General features: G+C 40.5%; 1 protein-coding gene across 1 annotated transcript in view; it reads left to right on the top strand.

Moving 5' to 3' along the window:
- The window catches only part of SH2B2 (SH2B adaptor protein 2), a 131,102-nt gene extending 111,395 nt beyond the window's left edge, over positions 1-19,707 (top strand). Inside the window, exons 6-9 of the mRNA XM_089683745.1 lie at positions 353-526; positions 3,228-3,418; positions 7,402-7,573; positions 8,606-19,707. Coding sequence (XP_089539871.1) covers positions 353-526; positions 3,228-3,418; positions 7,402-7,573; positions 8,606-8,904 — 836 coding nt within the window. The 3' untranslated portion in view covers positions 8,905-19,707. The remainder of the gene's footprint in view (positions 1-352; positions 527-3,227; positions 3,419-7,401; positions 7,574-8,605) is intronic.

Here is a 19,707-nt window from a genome sequence, read left to right as displayed (position 1 = left end):
ATCTCCCTTGCTGTGCTATTGTGTTCTGTCAGAACACTCGCTGAGAGTGGTGATCGGGAGCCAATCAGCTTACCTTTTTTGGTCTGTCAGAACACTCGCTGAGAATGCTGATCAGGAGCCAATCAGCAGACCTTTTTTGGTCTTGTTGGACCGGCTGCCGTACACACGGCCTGAACGTTGGCCGTTTTCTATTGAACCAGCCAATGCCGCCTGACATTCGGCCCATGTGTACTAGGCTTAAAGGTGAAACCATCCTTCATCCAAACTCTATAAAATGTTATATACTTTCATTTATGCTTTTTTTTCAGTTCAGCCAATCTACTTGTTTCAGTATTTACTTGATCCCCCACAGGATCTTACCGTCCCCTGGATATGTGTGGTCAGGATGCAATATCTGCCACTCTTCCTGCTGCTGTAGCATCTCAGACAAGAGGTCGAGAACATGCCGCATCAGAGCATCTCATGCACATCCCCCTGGAGAACTTTCTCCAGACCTTGGAGAATGCAGCTCCCAACCATGGACCAGGTAAACTCTGTAATACAGAACTCTGAACATAACTGCGTTCATTTATTATTATACCATGTTCCCCTGGAAAACGTTCTCCAGAACTTGGAGGCTGCATCACCTAGTTGTGGGCCAGGTAAACTATGCAGCACAGAAGCTCTGAATTTCACTCTGTTCTTTAATTCTGGTTATACTATGTGGTTTTAAAAAGTACCAACATGAGCAGTTTAGAATGTACATGATGACAAATTACCCATTGCCCATCAAAATAAATCCTTCTAGATCAATAAAGGTCTCTGAATAGAACAATCTGATATATGCTAGTGGGTGAGTTATTCCATGATCATTAATGAAGCATTTAGTGGTCTAAACCCTCAGAATGAAGCCAGAAAAGTAGCTGATCTGATTGTACTACTTGCCTGGATGGAAAAATATAATCATTGCAAATTAATTTAATAGCATAAAACTGTATTCTACAGAATGTGGTACATTTAGCCTTACAAAGCAACTTGGTCAGGAAGTATTAGAAATCCAAATAAAGAATCCCTGTAAGGTCCATGGTAACACTAGCGATTTTGTAGCAGCAATTTGAAACAGCTACAGAATCATACTCCTTAGACCCCATTGACATTTGAGAATGGAGCCAACACTGATTACATACAAGAACCCCGACGGGGGTTCCTGGTGATTAGCTGTGGGAGGCAGCCCCAATAAACGCATGCTAGTTGTGGCTGCTCTCATGTAATTACCCATGGAGTGATCATCGGCGAGTGATCGTGCCTGGATGTAGACAAGTGTGAAGGGGTCTTCAAGCTTTTGTTGGTAGAGAAAAAATAACCGAAGTTAATAAAATGTCTTTGTCAATTTCAAACAATCTGTAGCTAAATCGCTAAGCGATTTACTTTTTTCAGCATTTGGAGCTAGTGACAAAATCGCCAGCTTCAGCTCACCACCCCGGCGCCTCATCCTGGTGCCTCAGGGGTACTGTCTTCCCTCTTTTCTACTGCTGCAGCCTCAGTCTTTGTCTTCAACATTCAACACTTCCAGTAGTGCTGCATGCTTGTGTCCCTTGCTGGGCCGTGGTTTCTTCCTCCAACCCCTACATCAATACAGGACTCAGTAATGATGTAGGAGTTGGGAGAATGAGCCATGGCACACTGCTGGGAACACAGACTTTTGAACAAGAAGCAGACATGCCAACTGGAGAGGTGAGTATAAGTCTTCGGTCACTCCAGATCCGACTTTGAAATCGTTCGACTTCACTAAATCTACCTTGGTAATTTTCTGTTTTCATCCCTTGCCCAGCAGCACTAAAACTGACAGATGGTAGGGCAGAACTAAGAGCCAATCATGGGTCTTGCATGCCCATGGTATTGATTTTCGGTGTGCTGCTGCCCTTTCATTGTCCAATCAGAAGGCTGTGAGCTGGGAAGTGGCATCACAGTGTTTCCCAATTCAAACACAGAAAGTGTAAGCCGTCAGGTTGTGCTGTTTGGCAGAGCTATATGAATCACAACACTGACTGGACAGCATTACAAATTCTTTAGCAGAGTGGACAGATTACACACAAATCACATTTTATTGCTTTGCAGCCTGAAATGAAGACAGATACAGTTTTGGTTTACCCAGCTGTATTTTCCTTTTTCCAACTCAATGATTCCGTTTTTGATCTTTTGATTTTTTTTGCTGATATGTTGATGTTATATCTTTCACTTGGATGTTATAAGTTGAGAAAATACAGCTGGATAAAACAAAAAATGTGTCTGTCTTCATTTCAGGCTGCAAAGCAACAAAATGTGATTGTTGTAAAGGGGGTGATTCTTTTTTATACCCACTGTAAAGGGTGTCGTAGACACAGCACCAAAAGTGTTGCCTAATTCATCTCTCATAGGTTATTTAGTACACGCACAATCTGTAGATATTTATCTAGCTGGTTCATATTAAGGTTTTCTTTGTAACTTTCATCCTGTTAATGAGCATCATTCACATAGGTTTAAGGCAGCATGATCTCTCATGCAACCCTGACCAAGTAGAAACATGACTATCTGCTCTCATTATAATTTGGTCACCAACAGACACTCTCCTGTCACTGCTCATAATTGACGAAATACATAACAGGAAAATAATGCTGCAATCTAGGCAGATATAAAAGACACAAATAAATGCAGCTCTGTATTCATTATTAGATTTTTAAATGTATATTTAAATACAAACAGTGAACCTGAATTTGACCTGGTATCAGCATCTTGCTTTCCCTGTATAACAAAGAAAGAAGCAGCACAAGCAGCCAATCAGTTAATTAGCTGACAAGAAGCGAAAGCAGAGTGACATGGATAAGCTCATCACCGTGCAGTTTCTCCTTTCACTGACCAGTCACAGGCTGGGATGAGTCCAACACAGCCTGGGCTCACAGGAAAAGGATTTAGTAATGCTGATCCATCAAATTGAGGATATCTCGGGACAAAAAAAAGGTCTGCAGAGGAAATGTGTGGATTGAAGCTGGCATATTCCTGCTAAAGCTGATTTTAATATTCTGTCTTTTAATTGGGTGTTCATTTTATCTTGTTACTTTTGCCTGAAGTAGAAACCTTATAAGTACAGTAGGTATGCATTTTGTAAGCTGTGGCAGAAATCAGTGCTTTTAAACTTTTTCTTTTATTTTTTCATAGAAATGATAACAAGTAAGTAACAAAATATGTTATTGTACTGTTACCTTCATTAGGTGATGATAGTGAGAAACCTGAAATTAATCTCTTTGATTACCCTTGGTTCCATGGGACATTGTCAAGAATTAAGGCTGCTCAGCTTGTGCTTGCTGGTGGAACCCGAAGCCATGGGCTCTTTGTCATCAGGCAAAGTGAAACCCGCCCAGGAGAATATGTGCTGACATTCAACTTTCAAGGCAAAGCAAAGGCAAGCACTCTGTTTATACTAATTTAAGGGCCCATTCAGACCCGCAATCAGCACTGGTTTCCCATTCCACATTCCAATCAGAATGCAACACCCCAAATGCAGTGTGTGGGATGTAATGTGCTTGCAGTGCGTTACAGTTAATTTCCTAAAGTAGTGCAATTGGGATTTCCTCCCATTCAAAATGAATGGGCTGAAATCACACTGTACAGAACTGCATATGAATCACACAGGAACCATACAGCATTCCTGTGCTATTCACATGTAGTTTCTAGTATGAATGGGCCCAAAGTGCTTCTACGTGATATAACTATAAATTAATGATTTGTATTTGTAAAATACTTCACAAGCAAAGGTATTTGGTCAACCCATTGGATGAATTTTCCTTTATTTTCACCTGGTTATGCTGCCAGTAACATACTTTCTGTACTATGATGACAACACAGGTAGTATTTTAGGACTGCAGAACACCTGGCTCTTTTTTATTTTTTACTTATTGAGAGATATAACAATATAACAAGACACCAAAAAAAATGAGCAAATACGAGAAATACATTGTAAGGGAGCAACTCCACTTTTGTTGAGAAAAAAACATACCCCTGTGAGTGATCTACGTTCATTGCAAGGATTTTAACACACTTTGTTGAGTCCTACCTTTTGCTAATCTGATGGAGTAGCTGTTTGTTTGTCTGTGTCCAATTGCAAAGTGAATCTGTATGGAAGTGGTTTTATAATTATCAATCAGCTGCTGCACCTGGAGGGCTCTAATGAGGAGATTGGCAAGGTCTGCATCCCTTTAGACGTGATTTCCTGTTGGCAGTGTCTCACCAAAAATTAGATTTTTGTTTCAAGGGATGCCAAAAATCTGAGTTGTATCTTAGTGCAGACTTCTGGGAAATTCAGTAATCCAATCACACAAGCAGGAAATGACATTTTCAGGGGGTGTTCTGTACACCATCTGTGTACAGAACACCTCCAGGTATCCATAATATTGCATTGCATTTTGCAGAAAATTACGCACTGCAGATTGAAAAGGAAAGGTTACTTTTAATAACATTCAATTACAATATGACTTGAGTTGCAATTCTAAACACTATATTATTTTTTTTTATTTACTAATTTTTTTCCCACAAACTTGGAGTTACAGTTTAAAGTGAACCCATAGCTTGACAATATTGGGAAAAGCTTTATTGAAGCATAAGGTACATGTACTTACCCTGTGCTTGCTTTCTTTCCGCTCTGACTTCAGTTCAAGTTTCAGCCAATATATTGTGAGGTGCCAGAGTTCGCCAGGGTAGTGTTATGTGTTCCCCTACATTCTGTTATGTTGTTTAGTTGCAAAGCCATCCATCATCTTACAACAATAATCCTGAGTTAGTAAAGTATGAAGCAAGGTAAATTAAATAGTGTGAAAAATACAAAAGAATTTTTAAATTCTCTTGTGCATGACATCTTCACTTCACTGCACTTTACTTGGTCTCACACTTTAGTAAATTAGGCCCATTGCATTATTACTGAAACTTAAGGCCCTGGTGTACATGGTAGAAAAGGTGGTAAGGTCAAGTCTTGAAAAGGATAAGTGACATACCATTGCTATAAGGAGGAGGAGTAAATTTATGTCTACATTTCAAGAGAGAATGAGATACTAGCCCATTAGGAAGATTACAAGCTTTATTTATAGGTTTATAGGAGGAAAGAAATACCACTCATAGGAAGGATAGATAAAATAGTATCATGGGTCAGGCTGCCAGAGACTTTATTGTTTCATTGAGAAAATGGGCCTTGTATATCTAAAGGGTTTCCATTTGGGCCCACCAAATTCTATCCCCTTTCTGCACTGCTTTTACTCTCTTTCCATTGGCTTCCCTGCTCCGCTATTCAACCAATCTGAGTGATGTGAAATACCTTTTACGACCGCGTGTAGGGAGCACATGACTCTCTTCCACTATGCAGTGCTGGGCGTCTGAGGAGCCAATTGTCAGGCTTGATTGTTGTAACATGGAGGTGGGATTAGACTCATTAGCCCTGAGTAAGCTCCCCTTATTTCATCTTGGAGCTTACACAGGAGATTTTAACTTTGCTTTGGCTGGCAAATAGAGAAGCTGTCTATGCTTACCTCCTCCCTGTAACTGCCTGGATGTCAAGCTGAACCAGTGTCTTCAGTACTTTCTGAGTTATTAACATGCATTTTACTATGCTTGTTGTTTGCTTGTTCCCTGTCAGTGGCCTAAAATTTAGTGACACACAGACAGCCAGGCAGTTAGCATTTTTAAAAGGAGGTCAGTAATAGCAGTCCCTGTATTCCTCTCATGACTGAGATTCTTCATACTCACCCTGGTGACAGAACAAGCAATTGGGTTTGAGATTCCCCCACTTGTTTGCCCTCCACTGGTTTTCTTCATCCCTTGTAATGGATGGATCTTGAATGATTTAGAGCAGGGTTTCTTAACCAGGGTTACTCCAGAGGTTACTAGGGGTTCCTTGAGCAATTAGAAATTTCTCCCTCTCAGATAAGTTCCCACTGATCTTTTTAGCTATCTGTAAGAGGGTAATTCTTCCCAATGACCACAAGTGTAAGGAGCATTCTTCCTAATGACCATCACACTAATATATCATGAGTTGTAGATTTAGTAAGGGGGTTCCCTGAAACTGAAGACAAAATTTCAAGGGTTCCTCTGTGTTAAAAAAGTTGACAAAGGCTGCTGTAGAGAGAGGTGCTGCTCTCTGTAGCATTTTCCTGAGAACCCAGGGCAGGGGGCCAGCCCTACATGCTCTGGGCTCACAGGAAGTGAATTGAATAACATTTGGCATCATTAAAAATGGAAATGGAGCATGTGAGACTGCTGGGGGAAGCTCTGGAGATAGTCAATACAATTCCCATTGTACACATTCCTGAAATGGATTGAGAAAAAAAATAGGTGCTGCAGCAATAGCCAGTTGGAAACTGGAAACGTCACAGATCAATGTACATATTTGCCAGCACACCAAGGATCTTCAAGTAACATCCAAAGTTTTTATGCAAAGAGATGATATCACAGCGAAAGAGTGCAACATTTCAAGGCCATGCAGGAGCCCTTCATCAGTCATGTGATCATCACGTACCTGACAAAGGGGTCCTGCGTGGCCTTGAAACATTGCACTTTTCTACTGTGATGTGATCACTTTGCATAAAAACTTTTGGACCTTACTTGAAGATCCTTGTTGTGCTGGCAACTACTGTATGTACAGTAAGCTCTATAGATAGGATGAGTATTGCAACCTGAGCTATTTTCTAATTCCTAAAGGAAAAGTTCACGCTTCAGAACATGTTATACACATAATTTGAGTGTTACGTGTAACATGCTCCAGACCTGAGCACATCTCACACCTGCTGTCACATTTTGAAAATAGCACACGGTTGTGCGGGGCATCGCTCACATAGCTGTTTCATTCATTCAGAGAGTTGTGTGAATATGAGACTACTAGTGCCATCACCCATTTTATCTGACAGCTTGTGGTTCTCAATGAACTGTGAGGGTGCTGATGGGCACTCTCGTAGTTAATTCACAAGCCCTGCAGCTTATAAACAGTCAGCCCTTATTGGACATACGGGCTGAAAGCTGCAGGGCTTGTCTGCAGGAACATGACATTGCATATCTGAACCATTGATCACGGGTGCAATGCTTTGCAGCCTCCAGAGGGAAAAAATTGTAATTGCACAATCTTTTCCTGCAAAAATATGTCCATTTATTATTTTTTTCCAAAAGGTGAACTTAGCCTTTAAGAGGTGCCATGGACTTACATTTTGTAACTTTTTCTGCCCAAGCTGGACTTTAACTTTCATCCTGGCATAAAAATTCTATACCCCAAGTGGTCCTGAAACTGTAAACATGCAGGTCCATTTTACTTCATAGTTCCTTATTGACTTGATTTGGAAGAGGGTGGTAATTTCTTTGAAGTGATTTGACAAAAAAGTGAATTTTTGTATATTGTATTCTATTTTTCAGCACCTACGGTTATCTCTGAATGAGAATGGACAATGTCACGTACAGCATCTCTGGTTCCAGACCATTTTTGATATGCTGAAACACTTTCACTCTCATCCGATACCCCTAGAATCTGGTGGCTCAGCTGACATCACCCTGCGCAGCTATGTTGTTCCACAGCATTCGATACCTGGTGAGGCTTTTATTTATGTTATTGTTCACTGGTATTCAAAGACAAGCTATAGAATTAGGTTAACATTTATCACATTTGCCCAGGATGTAAATATATAGCTCAAATTCTTGTCTTATCTAAAGTCTCTCTAGAGGTAGCCATACACTTTAAGATTTTGCTAGATCAGCTACATGGGTTGGACAAGTGAAATCAATAGATTTCCATTATTAACAGTAACCAGCATAGGTGGAGGAATCTCTCCTAATGACTATTGTATTCTAAGAAATGAGGTCAGTCACCATTTAGTTGAGAATTATACTACCCAAACCCCTTAAATTTTTGGATGGAAGTTTGTTGAGCCAGATGATGCTGATGGGCCACCCAAGGTGCAGATTTCAGCTGATTTACCAGGAGTCAGGGAAAATCAAGCCTCATATGGCCAGCATAAGTGCAGGCAGTCTTTCTTTGTTAAAAAAAAATAAAGCAAACTACTTGAACATCTGGCATATATGAGCCCCTATATGACTGTCCATTCATGTTTTATAAACCAGCATAGTGCCTATGCATACATAAACGTATACCAGCATAACATACATACAGAAAAAAATCAGATACCAAGAATTACACACGACATAAAGAGGAACATTAACGGAGAGAAATATTGTATATTACAATCAAAAATAGTACTATGTCCATATGTAATTGTTGTAAAACTTTTAAAAATCGTAACCAAGACCGCAATATACACACGTACAGCATTTTTACACTTATGAACACATCTGAACTATCTTGCAAAATATGGGCCATCTGGGAACATTACAGAAAAGAGAGCTGAGAAAAGTCTTTGGTAAATGAGAGGAATCAGAGGAGATTTGTGAGTGGGATAAAATGATGGGTGATTCCCTTGAGTTTAGGATAGGGTGACATGCCTGTGTAGCTAAAGTTTGGGAGACTCTTCAGTAAAATAATTAATTATTTAGAACTTGTGTATAGGGACCATGAGGATACCAGTTACACATGAAAGAATGGATCTCTTCTCTTTCTTTGCTTTAGAGCCTGGACCTGCTGTTCCGAGTTTCCAGCAGCAGAGCTGCAGGACTGACACTCAATCTCAGCACTACTTCTCCAGCTCTGGGGCAAGTAATATGCAGCCTGTGACTCCTCCTGACAACCCCACTGCCAGCAGCCACCCAGCATATCACAGAGTAGATGGGACCCTGCCTGCCAGAAGCCGAAGCAACAGTGCAGAGCTTTTGTTAGAATCACCAAATGGAAGCACAGAAGACTACCATGATAGTGATGGGTCTCGGAGCCGCACAAGAGCCGTCGAGAACCAGTATTCCTTTTACTGATAAATCCTGTTTTAAGCCACATCACTACTAGTTTTTCCGCAAATCAAATGTCAGCATTACGGATGACATACACAAAGCCCTTGTGTGCCATGAGAAATCTTCCAAGAACAGATGCCGTTATGGTGATATACACAATCTACTTCCCAAGTAGTGAAAAAAAGCACTGTGATTAGGGGGTCTTTAAAGGAAAAAAGTAAAGAGAGAAATACTGTAGGCTACCATTTCTGACCACCTTCAAAAAATGCTAGTTGCCTGTCTGTCTTTAGTTTACGTACTTTCTACATCCTGACCTGGAATAGGAATGCAGTTAGGAATCTAGAGTGAAGACAGGGAACTCTTAATATGCCTATTTGGTCTAGGCTACTGACTTAGCATGGAAGTCATTGGGTCAGCAAGACAGGTAACATTTTCAGAAGAAGTCAACAGTGGCAGCCTACTTCTCTCAGCACTAATTTCCTGCACCCAAAGCAATTAAAGGACCACTGTACTCAAGACATAAAGATTATATTGTATGCATTATGTGAAAGAGAGTTAACAATTAAAACTACCATATCCTATCTTACACATCAATGGGCCCCAAAATGATATTTGATAGAATTCATCCATGAAATAGTTGGACAGGAAATTAGCTTTGTGTCACAAAATATTATTTTGATTTGAATAATCTGCTAAAACATTTACATATTTATGCATGAATATTATTACAACCTATTTTACGTAAAGCACTTTATGAATATTTTGTATAGTGGCCTTTTAAGTTTGCTTTGCGTCCAGGGCAATAGGGATACACAGTGTGCAATTTCATACAAACCTTTCACCATCCTCTACAATTCAGTTTATGTGATGAGCAAGCAGATTCTAACGTAGTAGAAACCCATATGTCAAAATGATCTGTAGATCAAAAGATATATTCAGCTGAACATAACTCTGGATCTCCCACCACCTGAGCCTTTAATGTGATGGGTGACTTCTTTGGTCAGTAAGGAGACTTGGATTGTGGAATGTGTTAGAGCTAAGATAGACTTCTACAGGAAAAGTCAGGATGTCTGTATAATCTCAGCTCTCTGATGGTCTGCATTTACACTTTGTTTTAACATACAGTACCCCCTGATCATGCATTTTTTCATCATATGCTTAAGTTGAATTTTGCAAATGTGTAACAGGTTTGGTTTAACTCAACAGCCCTGTAAAGATTCAGCAGTGACAGTCTGTTTACATTGCTGCTTGTACTCCTTGTTTCCTGTAAGTATTCCCCATTCCTTGGGTCAATAGAGATGCCACTAAATTCTTTGTGATCTCAGGTTACTTTTAGAATTTAACAGATGGGATGTGTGCATGCTTTTCTGCTACTGGTAGTAGAGGGCTTGAAAAAAGTAAAATTGGTCTCTAGGGTAGAAATCTTTACTAAAGCCTCCCACCTCCAACCCACCTACATTATTTCTAGTTGTTAGTTAGCTTTTGGAATTGCAAATTTTAAAACTGAATTCCTGGTATAGATTTGTTTGCATAGTTACTTACATTGTTCCAGCTTGGACCAATGTAAGTTTACATATGCAATACCTGTGGGACCGCTGTGGATGCAGAGAAACACTGTAGTAGTCACTGCTACTACAGTGATTACCGCTGTTTTCTTGAGTCCTGTGTAAGCGGGGCTGCCTTACTGTCTAGTAAACACAGGGGGTTGCTTGCTCGGCAGAGGAGCCATTCATTGAACGCTTTGCTTTTTCTTCAGTGAATGCATTTGAGGTTGTCACAATCTCCACGTCAGCCAGTCAGAAAACGCTTCACATTCATTGAGACAAATGCGAGTAGTTCAACAAATGGTGCCAATGCTGAGCAACGTGGGACTCGGAAGACAGTGGCAACCCCTGTAGTAGCAGTGACAACTACGGTGAGACTCCGTTTCCACAGCGGTCTCACAAGCATGGGATATGCATACTTGCATTGGTCCAAGCTGGACCAATGTAACTATGCCATAAAATCCATACAGTACCTCTAATTCAGCTTAAACCCTTTACCACTGCCCAACACATAAGGCACGTAATGCAAAAGGGTGGGCATTGATGCCCATATGCTGCAAATACACTATATTGCCAAACGTTTTGGGACACCCCTCCAAATCATTGGATTCAGGTGTTCCAATAACCTCCATGGCCACAGGTGTATAAAATCAAGCACCTAGGCATGCAGACTGCTTCTACAAACATTTGTGAAAGAATGGGTCGTTCTCAGAAGCTCAGTGAATTCAAGTGTGGTACCATGATAGGTTGCCACCTCTGCAATAAGTCCATCCGTGAAATTTCCTTGCTACTATATATTCCACGGTTAACTGTTAGTAGTATTAGAACAGAATGGAAGCAACTGGGAACAACACCAACTCCGTGCACGAAGTGGTAGGCCACGTAAAATGACAGAGCGGGGTCAGTGCATGCTGAAGAGCACAGAGTGCAGAAGTCGCCAACTGTCTGCAGAGTCAATAGCTAAAGACCTCCAAGCTTCGTGTGGCCTTCAGATTAGCACAACAGTGTGTAGAGAGCTTCATGAAATGGGTTTCCATGCCTGCGCAGCTGCATCCAAGCCTTACATCTTCAAGTGCAATTCAAAGCGTTGGATGCAGTGGTGTAAAGCACACCACCACTAGGCTCTAGAGCAGTGGAGACGTGTTCTTTGAAATTACGAATCACGCTTCTCTGTCAGTCCAACATATGTGTCTGGGTTTGGCTGTTGCCAGGAGAATGGTACTTGCCTGACTGCATTGTGCCAAGTGTAAAGTTGGGTGGAGGGGGGATTATGATGTGAAGTTGCTTTTCAGGGGTTGGGCTTGGCCCCTTAGTTCCAGTGGGAACTTTTAAGGCGTCAGCATACCAAGACATTTTGGACAATATATTTTGCTCCCAACTTTGTGGAAAGATTTTGGGGGTGGCCCCATCCTGTTCTAACATGACTGCGCACCAGTGCACAAAGCAAAGTCCATAATGACATGGATGAGTGAGTTTGGGGTGGAGTAACTTGATTGGCCTGCACAGAGTCCTGACCTCAACCCGATAGAACACCTTTGGGATGAATTAGAGTGGAGACGTCGAGCCAGGCCTTCTTGTCCTACATCAGTGCCTGACCTCACAAATGCGCTTCTGGAAGAATGGTCAAACATTCCCATAGACACACTTCTAAACCTTGTGGACAGCCTTTCTAGAAGAATTGAAACTGCTATAGCTGCAGAGTGTGGGCCAACTCAATATTTAACCCTACAGACTAAGTCTGGGATGCCTTTAAAGTTCATGTGCGTGTAAAGGCAGGCATCCCAATACTTTTGGCAATATCGTGTGTGTTGCTGGGTGGTCAATATTTATGTGCTGAGAGCATGCTAACTTCATGCTCCAGACACAAAGAACAAGCTGTCAGCTCTTGGCCCGGACTGAAGATTGGTAGCTGGTGGGACTGGCTTCCAATCATGTGACCACTGTGAGCAGTCACATGATCCTTCCCACCCCCCCCCCCCCCCAGGAGTTAATAGGTCACAGAAAGCAGTTTAAAAAAATCATGTTTACCTGTTGAAAAAAAAAAACTCCTTGATGTTTACTCTAAGGGGCTGATTTCCTAAAACTGGAGAGTGCAAAAACTGGTGCAGCCGTGCATGGTAACCAGTCAGGTACTAACTTCAGCCTGTTCAATTAAGCAATGATGAAAAAAAATGGAATCTGATTGGTCTCTATGCAGAGCTGCACCTGATTTTTCACTCCCCAGCTTTTGTAAATTAACCCCTAAGTGTTGTTTTAAAATTATTGTACATCATTGCCTGTCATTATTTGGTTTTAATACTCATATATTTACATGTTTTAATGACAGTCCAGCAAAATCACTTTGAATATTTTTACAGTTTAAGTGGTCCATCCTCTGTTGCCGTGCAAATGTGCTAGACAGGTACTGAGCATGGAAGGTCAAGAAATGTCATGTGCTGGTTCATTTTTTCGCTCTGTCACTGGGCGGCTCAGATGTGGCATTTCACTTTCAATAGACAAAACACCAGAAATACATGTATAGAGTACAATTACAAGGAAAGACGTGGATTAGCAGAGTGACCCAGTAATACAAGCATTCATAGCTAAGCTAGTCATGGTTAGGTTGGAAGTATGAAATCTTACTCCTGTAGAAGTACTTTTATGCTTTATAGAAGTGGCAGTGTGATGCTTCATGACCACATAAAAGCATGGAGAACCCTTTAGATGTAATTTATCATCTCCAGTCATCTGGGCTTCTATAAAAGCAGCCATTAAGCAGCTCCTAGCTCTGGTTCCAGAGAAGTGACAAAGTGAATAGCTTCTTCTTTTTTTATGCCTTTAGTAAGAACTTAATAGAGAATGACTGTTTCCTTCAGAACTTTCGTACATAGGTGTTTTTTGAGCAATTGTAATTAAATAAAGGATAGACTATTGATAAATGGCACTAGGTTCCAAATTGTACAATAGCAAAGCTAGAAAACTGTTAGAGAATGAAGGACCTTTCAGATACCCCAGAAGAACAGACACACATAATAAAAACCATTATAATTAGAACAAATACAACAATTTTTGTCTCAGTTGTACAGATATCCTCTTCTGGTACCCATTAGCTATTAACATGATTACCGTATACATTTAATTCCTTGATCCAATAATTGTACATACTATACCTTAGAAAATGTTTTATGCTAATGATGTCATGGAACGGATATCTTTGACATGTTTCACAGATACTATATTCTGCTTCTTCAGGATCACAACTGAAGTTATCCCTATAATAGATATAACTTTATATAAAATACACATGTATATTAACAGTGTCATACTGTCTGTGTCATTGCATAGGCTACCAATTATTTGCTTACATGGCTGTGAGCTCAACTAGCTACAGTCACTCCAACATGTCCCTGGGCATACGTAGAAGCAGGAAGGAGAGGTTTCACATGTAGGTTCTCTTTAATGCCCCATTCTGGCACATACCTTTTCTTTGTTCTCCACTGATCCAAGTTGCTTTTTGGGAGCCAAATGAAAGTACCGTGTAAGCTCTGATTAGTTGCTTACACAGGACCAGACGTTTCTAACAACCCTCTTCTGGATCACCAAGCACCAGCACTGTCACATTAGAGGGAGTGGAATCACATGCTCCGCCATACCCAACGTAAAGAAGATTTTTTTCTTCTTTACGTTCTAGGGTGGATGGAGTGGCGGGGATGTGGAGAAAAGTTGAATTTATGCTTTTGAAGAGTAGGGCATTAAAGGGCACCATCTGATATACCCTGGCAGGGCACAGCACAAGATTATTTTGAATACCTGCAATTATTAACAATAAATGTATCAGAAAGACATAAGTTCTCAAACAGCTATATGCAGAACACAGGAAATGACATAAACATATCTGCTACTAAATCTTACAGTATGTCTTTGACTGAAGATTTCTTCAACAGTGGTCTTCCCCAGTCAAAAAAAGATTTTTCTTCACTTCAACTAGCAAAAAGGTGCCCATTCCAGGCTCAAGAGAGATTGGGAACTTTATTGGAGACTGGTAGCTCTGTAACAATTTCCTATTGAGTTACGTAATCTGTGACTCTTTACTCACTGAGGTGAAGTAAGTCTTGACACAATGGCCTAACCTGCCGCTAACCCCTACAAGATCAAGCTCTTGCAATGTTACAGGCACACACTATCACTTACAGAACTGAGCATCATTTCAGTCTGTCAAGTAAGTTGTATGATTAGCATTAGCAAGGCCCAGGGCTACAAATGACAAGCAGATGTCTCCTCACCCATCATGCACAGCATATATCTATTGTTCTGATCATTCCATGAATTGATTTTCACAATATTCTGAGCAATATTAACAGACAGTCATTATTGATCAGTTTTCACTACTATTTTGATTGTTTTTGAATGACGTTACAATGTTATCAAAGGTAAAAGAGATCACATGGGTTTGAAAACTCTAAATGGTTTTTAAAGCGTATTTCCACTTTGGCAATCAAATTTGAGAAAACTTACTTTTTGTAACTGTTTGTTATGTGATCCCATTCACACAGCATATCTAAAAGAAAGGATTAAATATTTCTTACCTTTCAGAGGTTTCCGTACTGTCAGCACTGCAAGGAGAGGAGAGAAAGCTGCAGGGGTATTTATATAGCTGGCAGTATATCATTCATAATAATGTATAGTTTTCAAGCAAGCCTAACCTGGTCTAAAAGGTGATAATATTGTTAAAGTGTTAGAACTTTTGGTGTCTGGAAAATAATTTTTTAGTCCTTTTGGAGCCCCATTGTATCCTAAGCCTAGTGTGTACATAGGGCCTTATGGTTATAATTAAGACTATTGACTCTTGCTGCCTTAGAAATAGCTAAAGATGAACTCTGGAAAACTAAAAAGTCCTCCCTTGTAACCTGTTGTTAGTCTGGGGCAGTGGCCTCCAAACTGTGGCCTGCAGGCTGGATGCTTGCGTTTATCCAGCCCTTGGGGTACTATTCCTCCCACGGATACAAGATACTATTCCTTCCACTGACACCAACAATGGGGCATATTTCCTCTCACTGATATAAATGATGGTACATTATTCTTCCCACGAACACCAAAGATGAGGCACCAATCCTCCCACTTACACCAATGATGATGATACCAACAGTGGGACAATATTCCTGCCATTGAAACCAATGATGAGGCACTACTACTCCCAATGACACCAACAGTTGGGCATAATTCCTTCCACTGACACCACCACAGGGTAACTATTCCTTCCACTAACACCAGCAATGTAAGCACTTTCATTCTACTGACAACAACAACGGGCAATATTCCTCCCACTAATCCCAATGATGGGGCACTATATCTCCTTCTAATGACCACAGGCTCTGACCACCAAGCTTGAGGCATTGTTTACCCCCACTGATGCTGGGGAATTTTCTTCCACAGGCCACAGTCCAGCCTCCCCAAAGTCTGAAGGATAGTAAACTGGCCTTTTGTTTAGAAAGTTTGGAGACTACTGATCTAGGGGTACATAAAGAGCACTTTTAGATCCTCCACTCTCTGAGGAAATGGGGCTCCCCTCCCCTTCAGCAGTGAGCTGTCCCTTAATGTCCTCACACACAGTGCAGGGCTATGTATCATGCATCAGTCTTAATAATGTTAGAGGACCTTAGACCACTGGAGTGCAGAGGAAAAGAGGCTGTAGGGACCAGCCTAGCAGCATGGAGGGGCCTGTGGGAGCAGAGGATAAGGTAAGTAAAACTTCTTTTCATGTTTCCCTAGGCATAAGCAAGCAGGTAACCATTGCGGCACAGATGTAGCCCCATCTGCAAGGGAGCTTTTTTTTAGTTTTAGAGTTCAGCTTTAAAACCACATCATATTTATTTTAAAGAGGCAGTTATTGTAAGAGTAATAACGTACTGTATTTCTGGTTGCCTGAATCACCACTTAACTTCTCTTATCAGTCAAGATGGCAGAATTAAGTCCTGCATAACTATCCACATCACAATCAGCAACATCAAAATAGGCAGAAGTATCATGTATTAAAGGGGCACTCGAACCAAAAGGGGAAGTTCTGCTTTAGGACTGGTCCCCCGATCCCCGTTAAGGGTTGGCACCTTTGGTGAGTGAGCCGGGAGTGGGTACCCAAAATTGACAGGTACCCGCTCCCACTTCTGCCTAGGCGATCGGAAGCAGAAGTTGTTCTCCCTCCCGATAGTCTTTTGGGACATGTGACAGGTCCCAGAAGACTACAGGACCATTTACAAAGCGCAGCGCTACTTGTGCATGCACAGTGACCACCCGGCTGTGAAGCCGCAAGCTGTCACAGCCAGTTGCCCACACTGAAGATGCGAGCGCTGGGAAAACAGGGTGGCCCATGAAATGGGCTGCGGGGGACACACCGCAGGATCGAGGAACAGGTAAGTGTTTGTAGCTGTCGACTTTTTTCTTTTTTTTCCAATGCAACTCCGCTTTAAGTATCAAAGCTTCAGCACTGACTTTCAAATTCTATCTGCTGTTTTTTAGGACATAGCCGGTGCTGAGTGAACATAATAACAGTTCCTAAAGTTGAACTTTTTTTTTTTTTCATTTTAGATAAAGCATGGGAGCGTTATAACCCGTCAGATTTTTTCCCCATTGTGGAAATTTCCCTTCACTTCCTGTCTCATAGCCAAACAGAAAGTGAGGGAATTCCTTGGGGACCCCAGGTCACCAGAACCATTGGAAGATTTCCCCTCTATGACTTTTCTAGGGACAACCCAAAATTTGTGATTTTCTTTTACCTTCACTTTCAATGATAATATTAAACAGGACAAATAGAGAGGGTGAATCTCCCTGATAGTGGCACAGACAGGAATAAAAAAAAATTATAGGTGTTCTATTCCCTCTCTGCTCTATCCAAAACAAAAAAAAAAAAGTTTTGCCTTTAGTTATACTTTAATACTGACATTAGGAAAAATACATGAAGCCCTCTCTCGCTTGAGCCATAAAGTCTTACTCCTGGTGCTGCAATTCCAGACAATCAAAATAAAAAATGCAAAGGTAGACTATGAACCCTTCATTAATAAAAGCAGCAGATGAGCAGAGCTGTCACTTGGTTATAGAAATCTGGTTGATCTCTGCTGCTGGAGTCCCTGAGAGGTTATAGGATGGGTGATTCAGTCTGCAACATCTGTTCAGAACTAAAAATTGTTTTTGGAATTTTTTTTGTAGGTTTTTCCACGTGCTGTAATTTTGGTGGCTAATTAGGCTTTTTTTTATCCATTTTATATTAAAAACTGCAGGTAGAAAACTGCATATTGCTGTGACTAGTTAATTGCCTAATGCTGAAGGTGAGGAATTGTGGACAAGGAAAATTTACCTTTCCTATGACATATAGCTTTTAACTTTAAATTACCCCATCACATACAAACATAGGACCATTTGTCCTAATGGTGTCTGTTATAAATTGGTGTAAAACAGGAAATGAAAACCAGGACCAGGATATTTCCTCTACCTCATCCTGTCCCATTCAGTTTCCATATCACTTCTTCCTGACAACTCCAGCTAAGCTCTCCTGTTATGAAGGATTTCGCCATTAAAAATACTGCCCAAGAGACTAACTTATTAAAAAATGTATTCAATCATATGACATTATCATCATTTACCCAGTAACCTTGACTTGTATACAACAGCATAAGGACTTGCATTTGTAAAAGATAAATATAGCACACAATCACCCATGTGTAAAAATGCTCACTATGATGACTACATGAAGCTTCAGTGGAATATGACTCCTAAAATGCTCCCAGCAAAGCTATATGGGATAAATGTTGTATGCTCAGATGTGTATCACTGGTTGAATATTGGATTCATTAATACTTCAGCACTACTGCCGTTGTCCTTGACTTCTGATTTGATCATATTAAATGGTTTTCTATTTTGTGCTGCTACATAAAAAATGAAAATGCCACAGTTAATTGAATACAGACTTTATTGTGTGTGTGTGTGTGTGTGCGTGTTGTGGGGGGTTGGGTTATGTATTGCCCTGCTGAACAAACAGGTCAACCTTACTGTCCTTGGGTTATAGGCCAGAAGGCCAGAAGACGTGCATTACATTAACTATTTAAATGAGTACATAGCTCAAGTGTGTCATCTTATGTTTTCTGTGCTAATAAATTTTTTTATGGTAGCTTAGCACAGGCTTCTGTAGTTTTGTAGCTCTCCATCTATAAAATGTAATGGACCAGATGCCAAATTCTTGCTGGCAGGGGGAGCTGGGACTCTACATTCTACAGCCTCTGCTAAGCAGTGATCAGTGGAGAAGAGGTGTGAGAACCTAGTTTGTACCGCCCTTTCGTACCCATTATGAAGACTAAACATCAGGAATTTCAGAGCCTCTTGGTCTGTCGCTTAAACAGGGGATCCTAAATTTTTTAATCTGAGGACCCAAATAAAATTTTTACCAGACTGGGACCCAAGAAGAGAATTTTTACCAAAATGTCACCAAAGCCATAAACGACATAACAATGGTCAAATATTAAAAAAAAAAAATACAAAAGTAGTAATTAATGTAGCTCTATTCTCACAATACCTTATGGGTGGCGGGGTGCAAGGACTACACATTGCAGAACAATGTTGTCTAAATTTGCGTTAATGACTCTCCACAGTTATTGTCTTACAAGCTGATTCAGCCTCAACCTCTACCAGTCTAGTTCAAAGTACAACAAAGTGACATCTGGCTGTGATTTTTGCCCTTAGCATTCAATCACTACTTAAAGAACTATGTTTCTAAAGAATCCCGTAAGTGTCAGACCTGTGGACTTTTATGGCACCCACTCACATCATAGAAAGGGAGACTCAGAATACCAGGTTTCATAATTATGCAGACTGGAACTGTGTGGGGTTATGTATACCAACGCCAAACCTCATCTTCAGTAGAGTTCTTTACCCAGTAGAGGTAGAAAACTTTTGGAGGAGTTTGGGTTGAGAAGGTTTTGAATGGATAAATCATATGGCATTAAGTCAGTGTTAAATTTTCTCCTATGAATTCACTTTTCTTACACACTGACAAGCAAATGCACCTTTGATTTTCTGTATAAATTATGTATTACCGCAAGGTATTCAAGAGTACCTATACATTTTGTTTCTTTTTAGATAATCTTGTAAACATGTAGACCAAGTGTTTATTTGTGTTGTAGTATAATTGTTACATAATTTAAATACTGCCAAAATACACACCAGTATGAAATAAAGTCTATAGGTTTTGTTAATGTATGAATATTTGTATGTTTCCTTTCCTTTAGTGGAAGTCCTTAATAAAAAGATGCTTAAGTAA

The sequence above is a fragment of the Staurois parvus genome, unplaced genomic scaffold (genome assembly GCF_062004578.1).
Source record: "Staurois parvus isolate SC_StPar_1 unplaced genomic scaffold, SC_StPar_1.0 ptg000321l, whole genome shotgun sequence".
Taxonomy (NCBI): Eukaryota; Metazoa; Chordata; class Amphibia; order Anura; family Ranidae; genus Staurois; species Staurois parvus.
The sequence above is the reverse complement of the archived record's forward strand: the minus strand, read 5'-3'. Positions and strand labels throughout refer to the sequence as shown.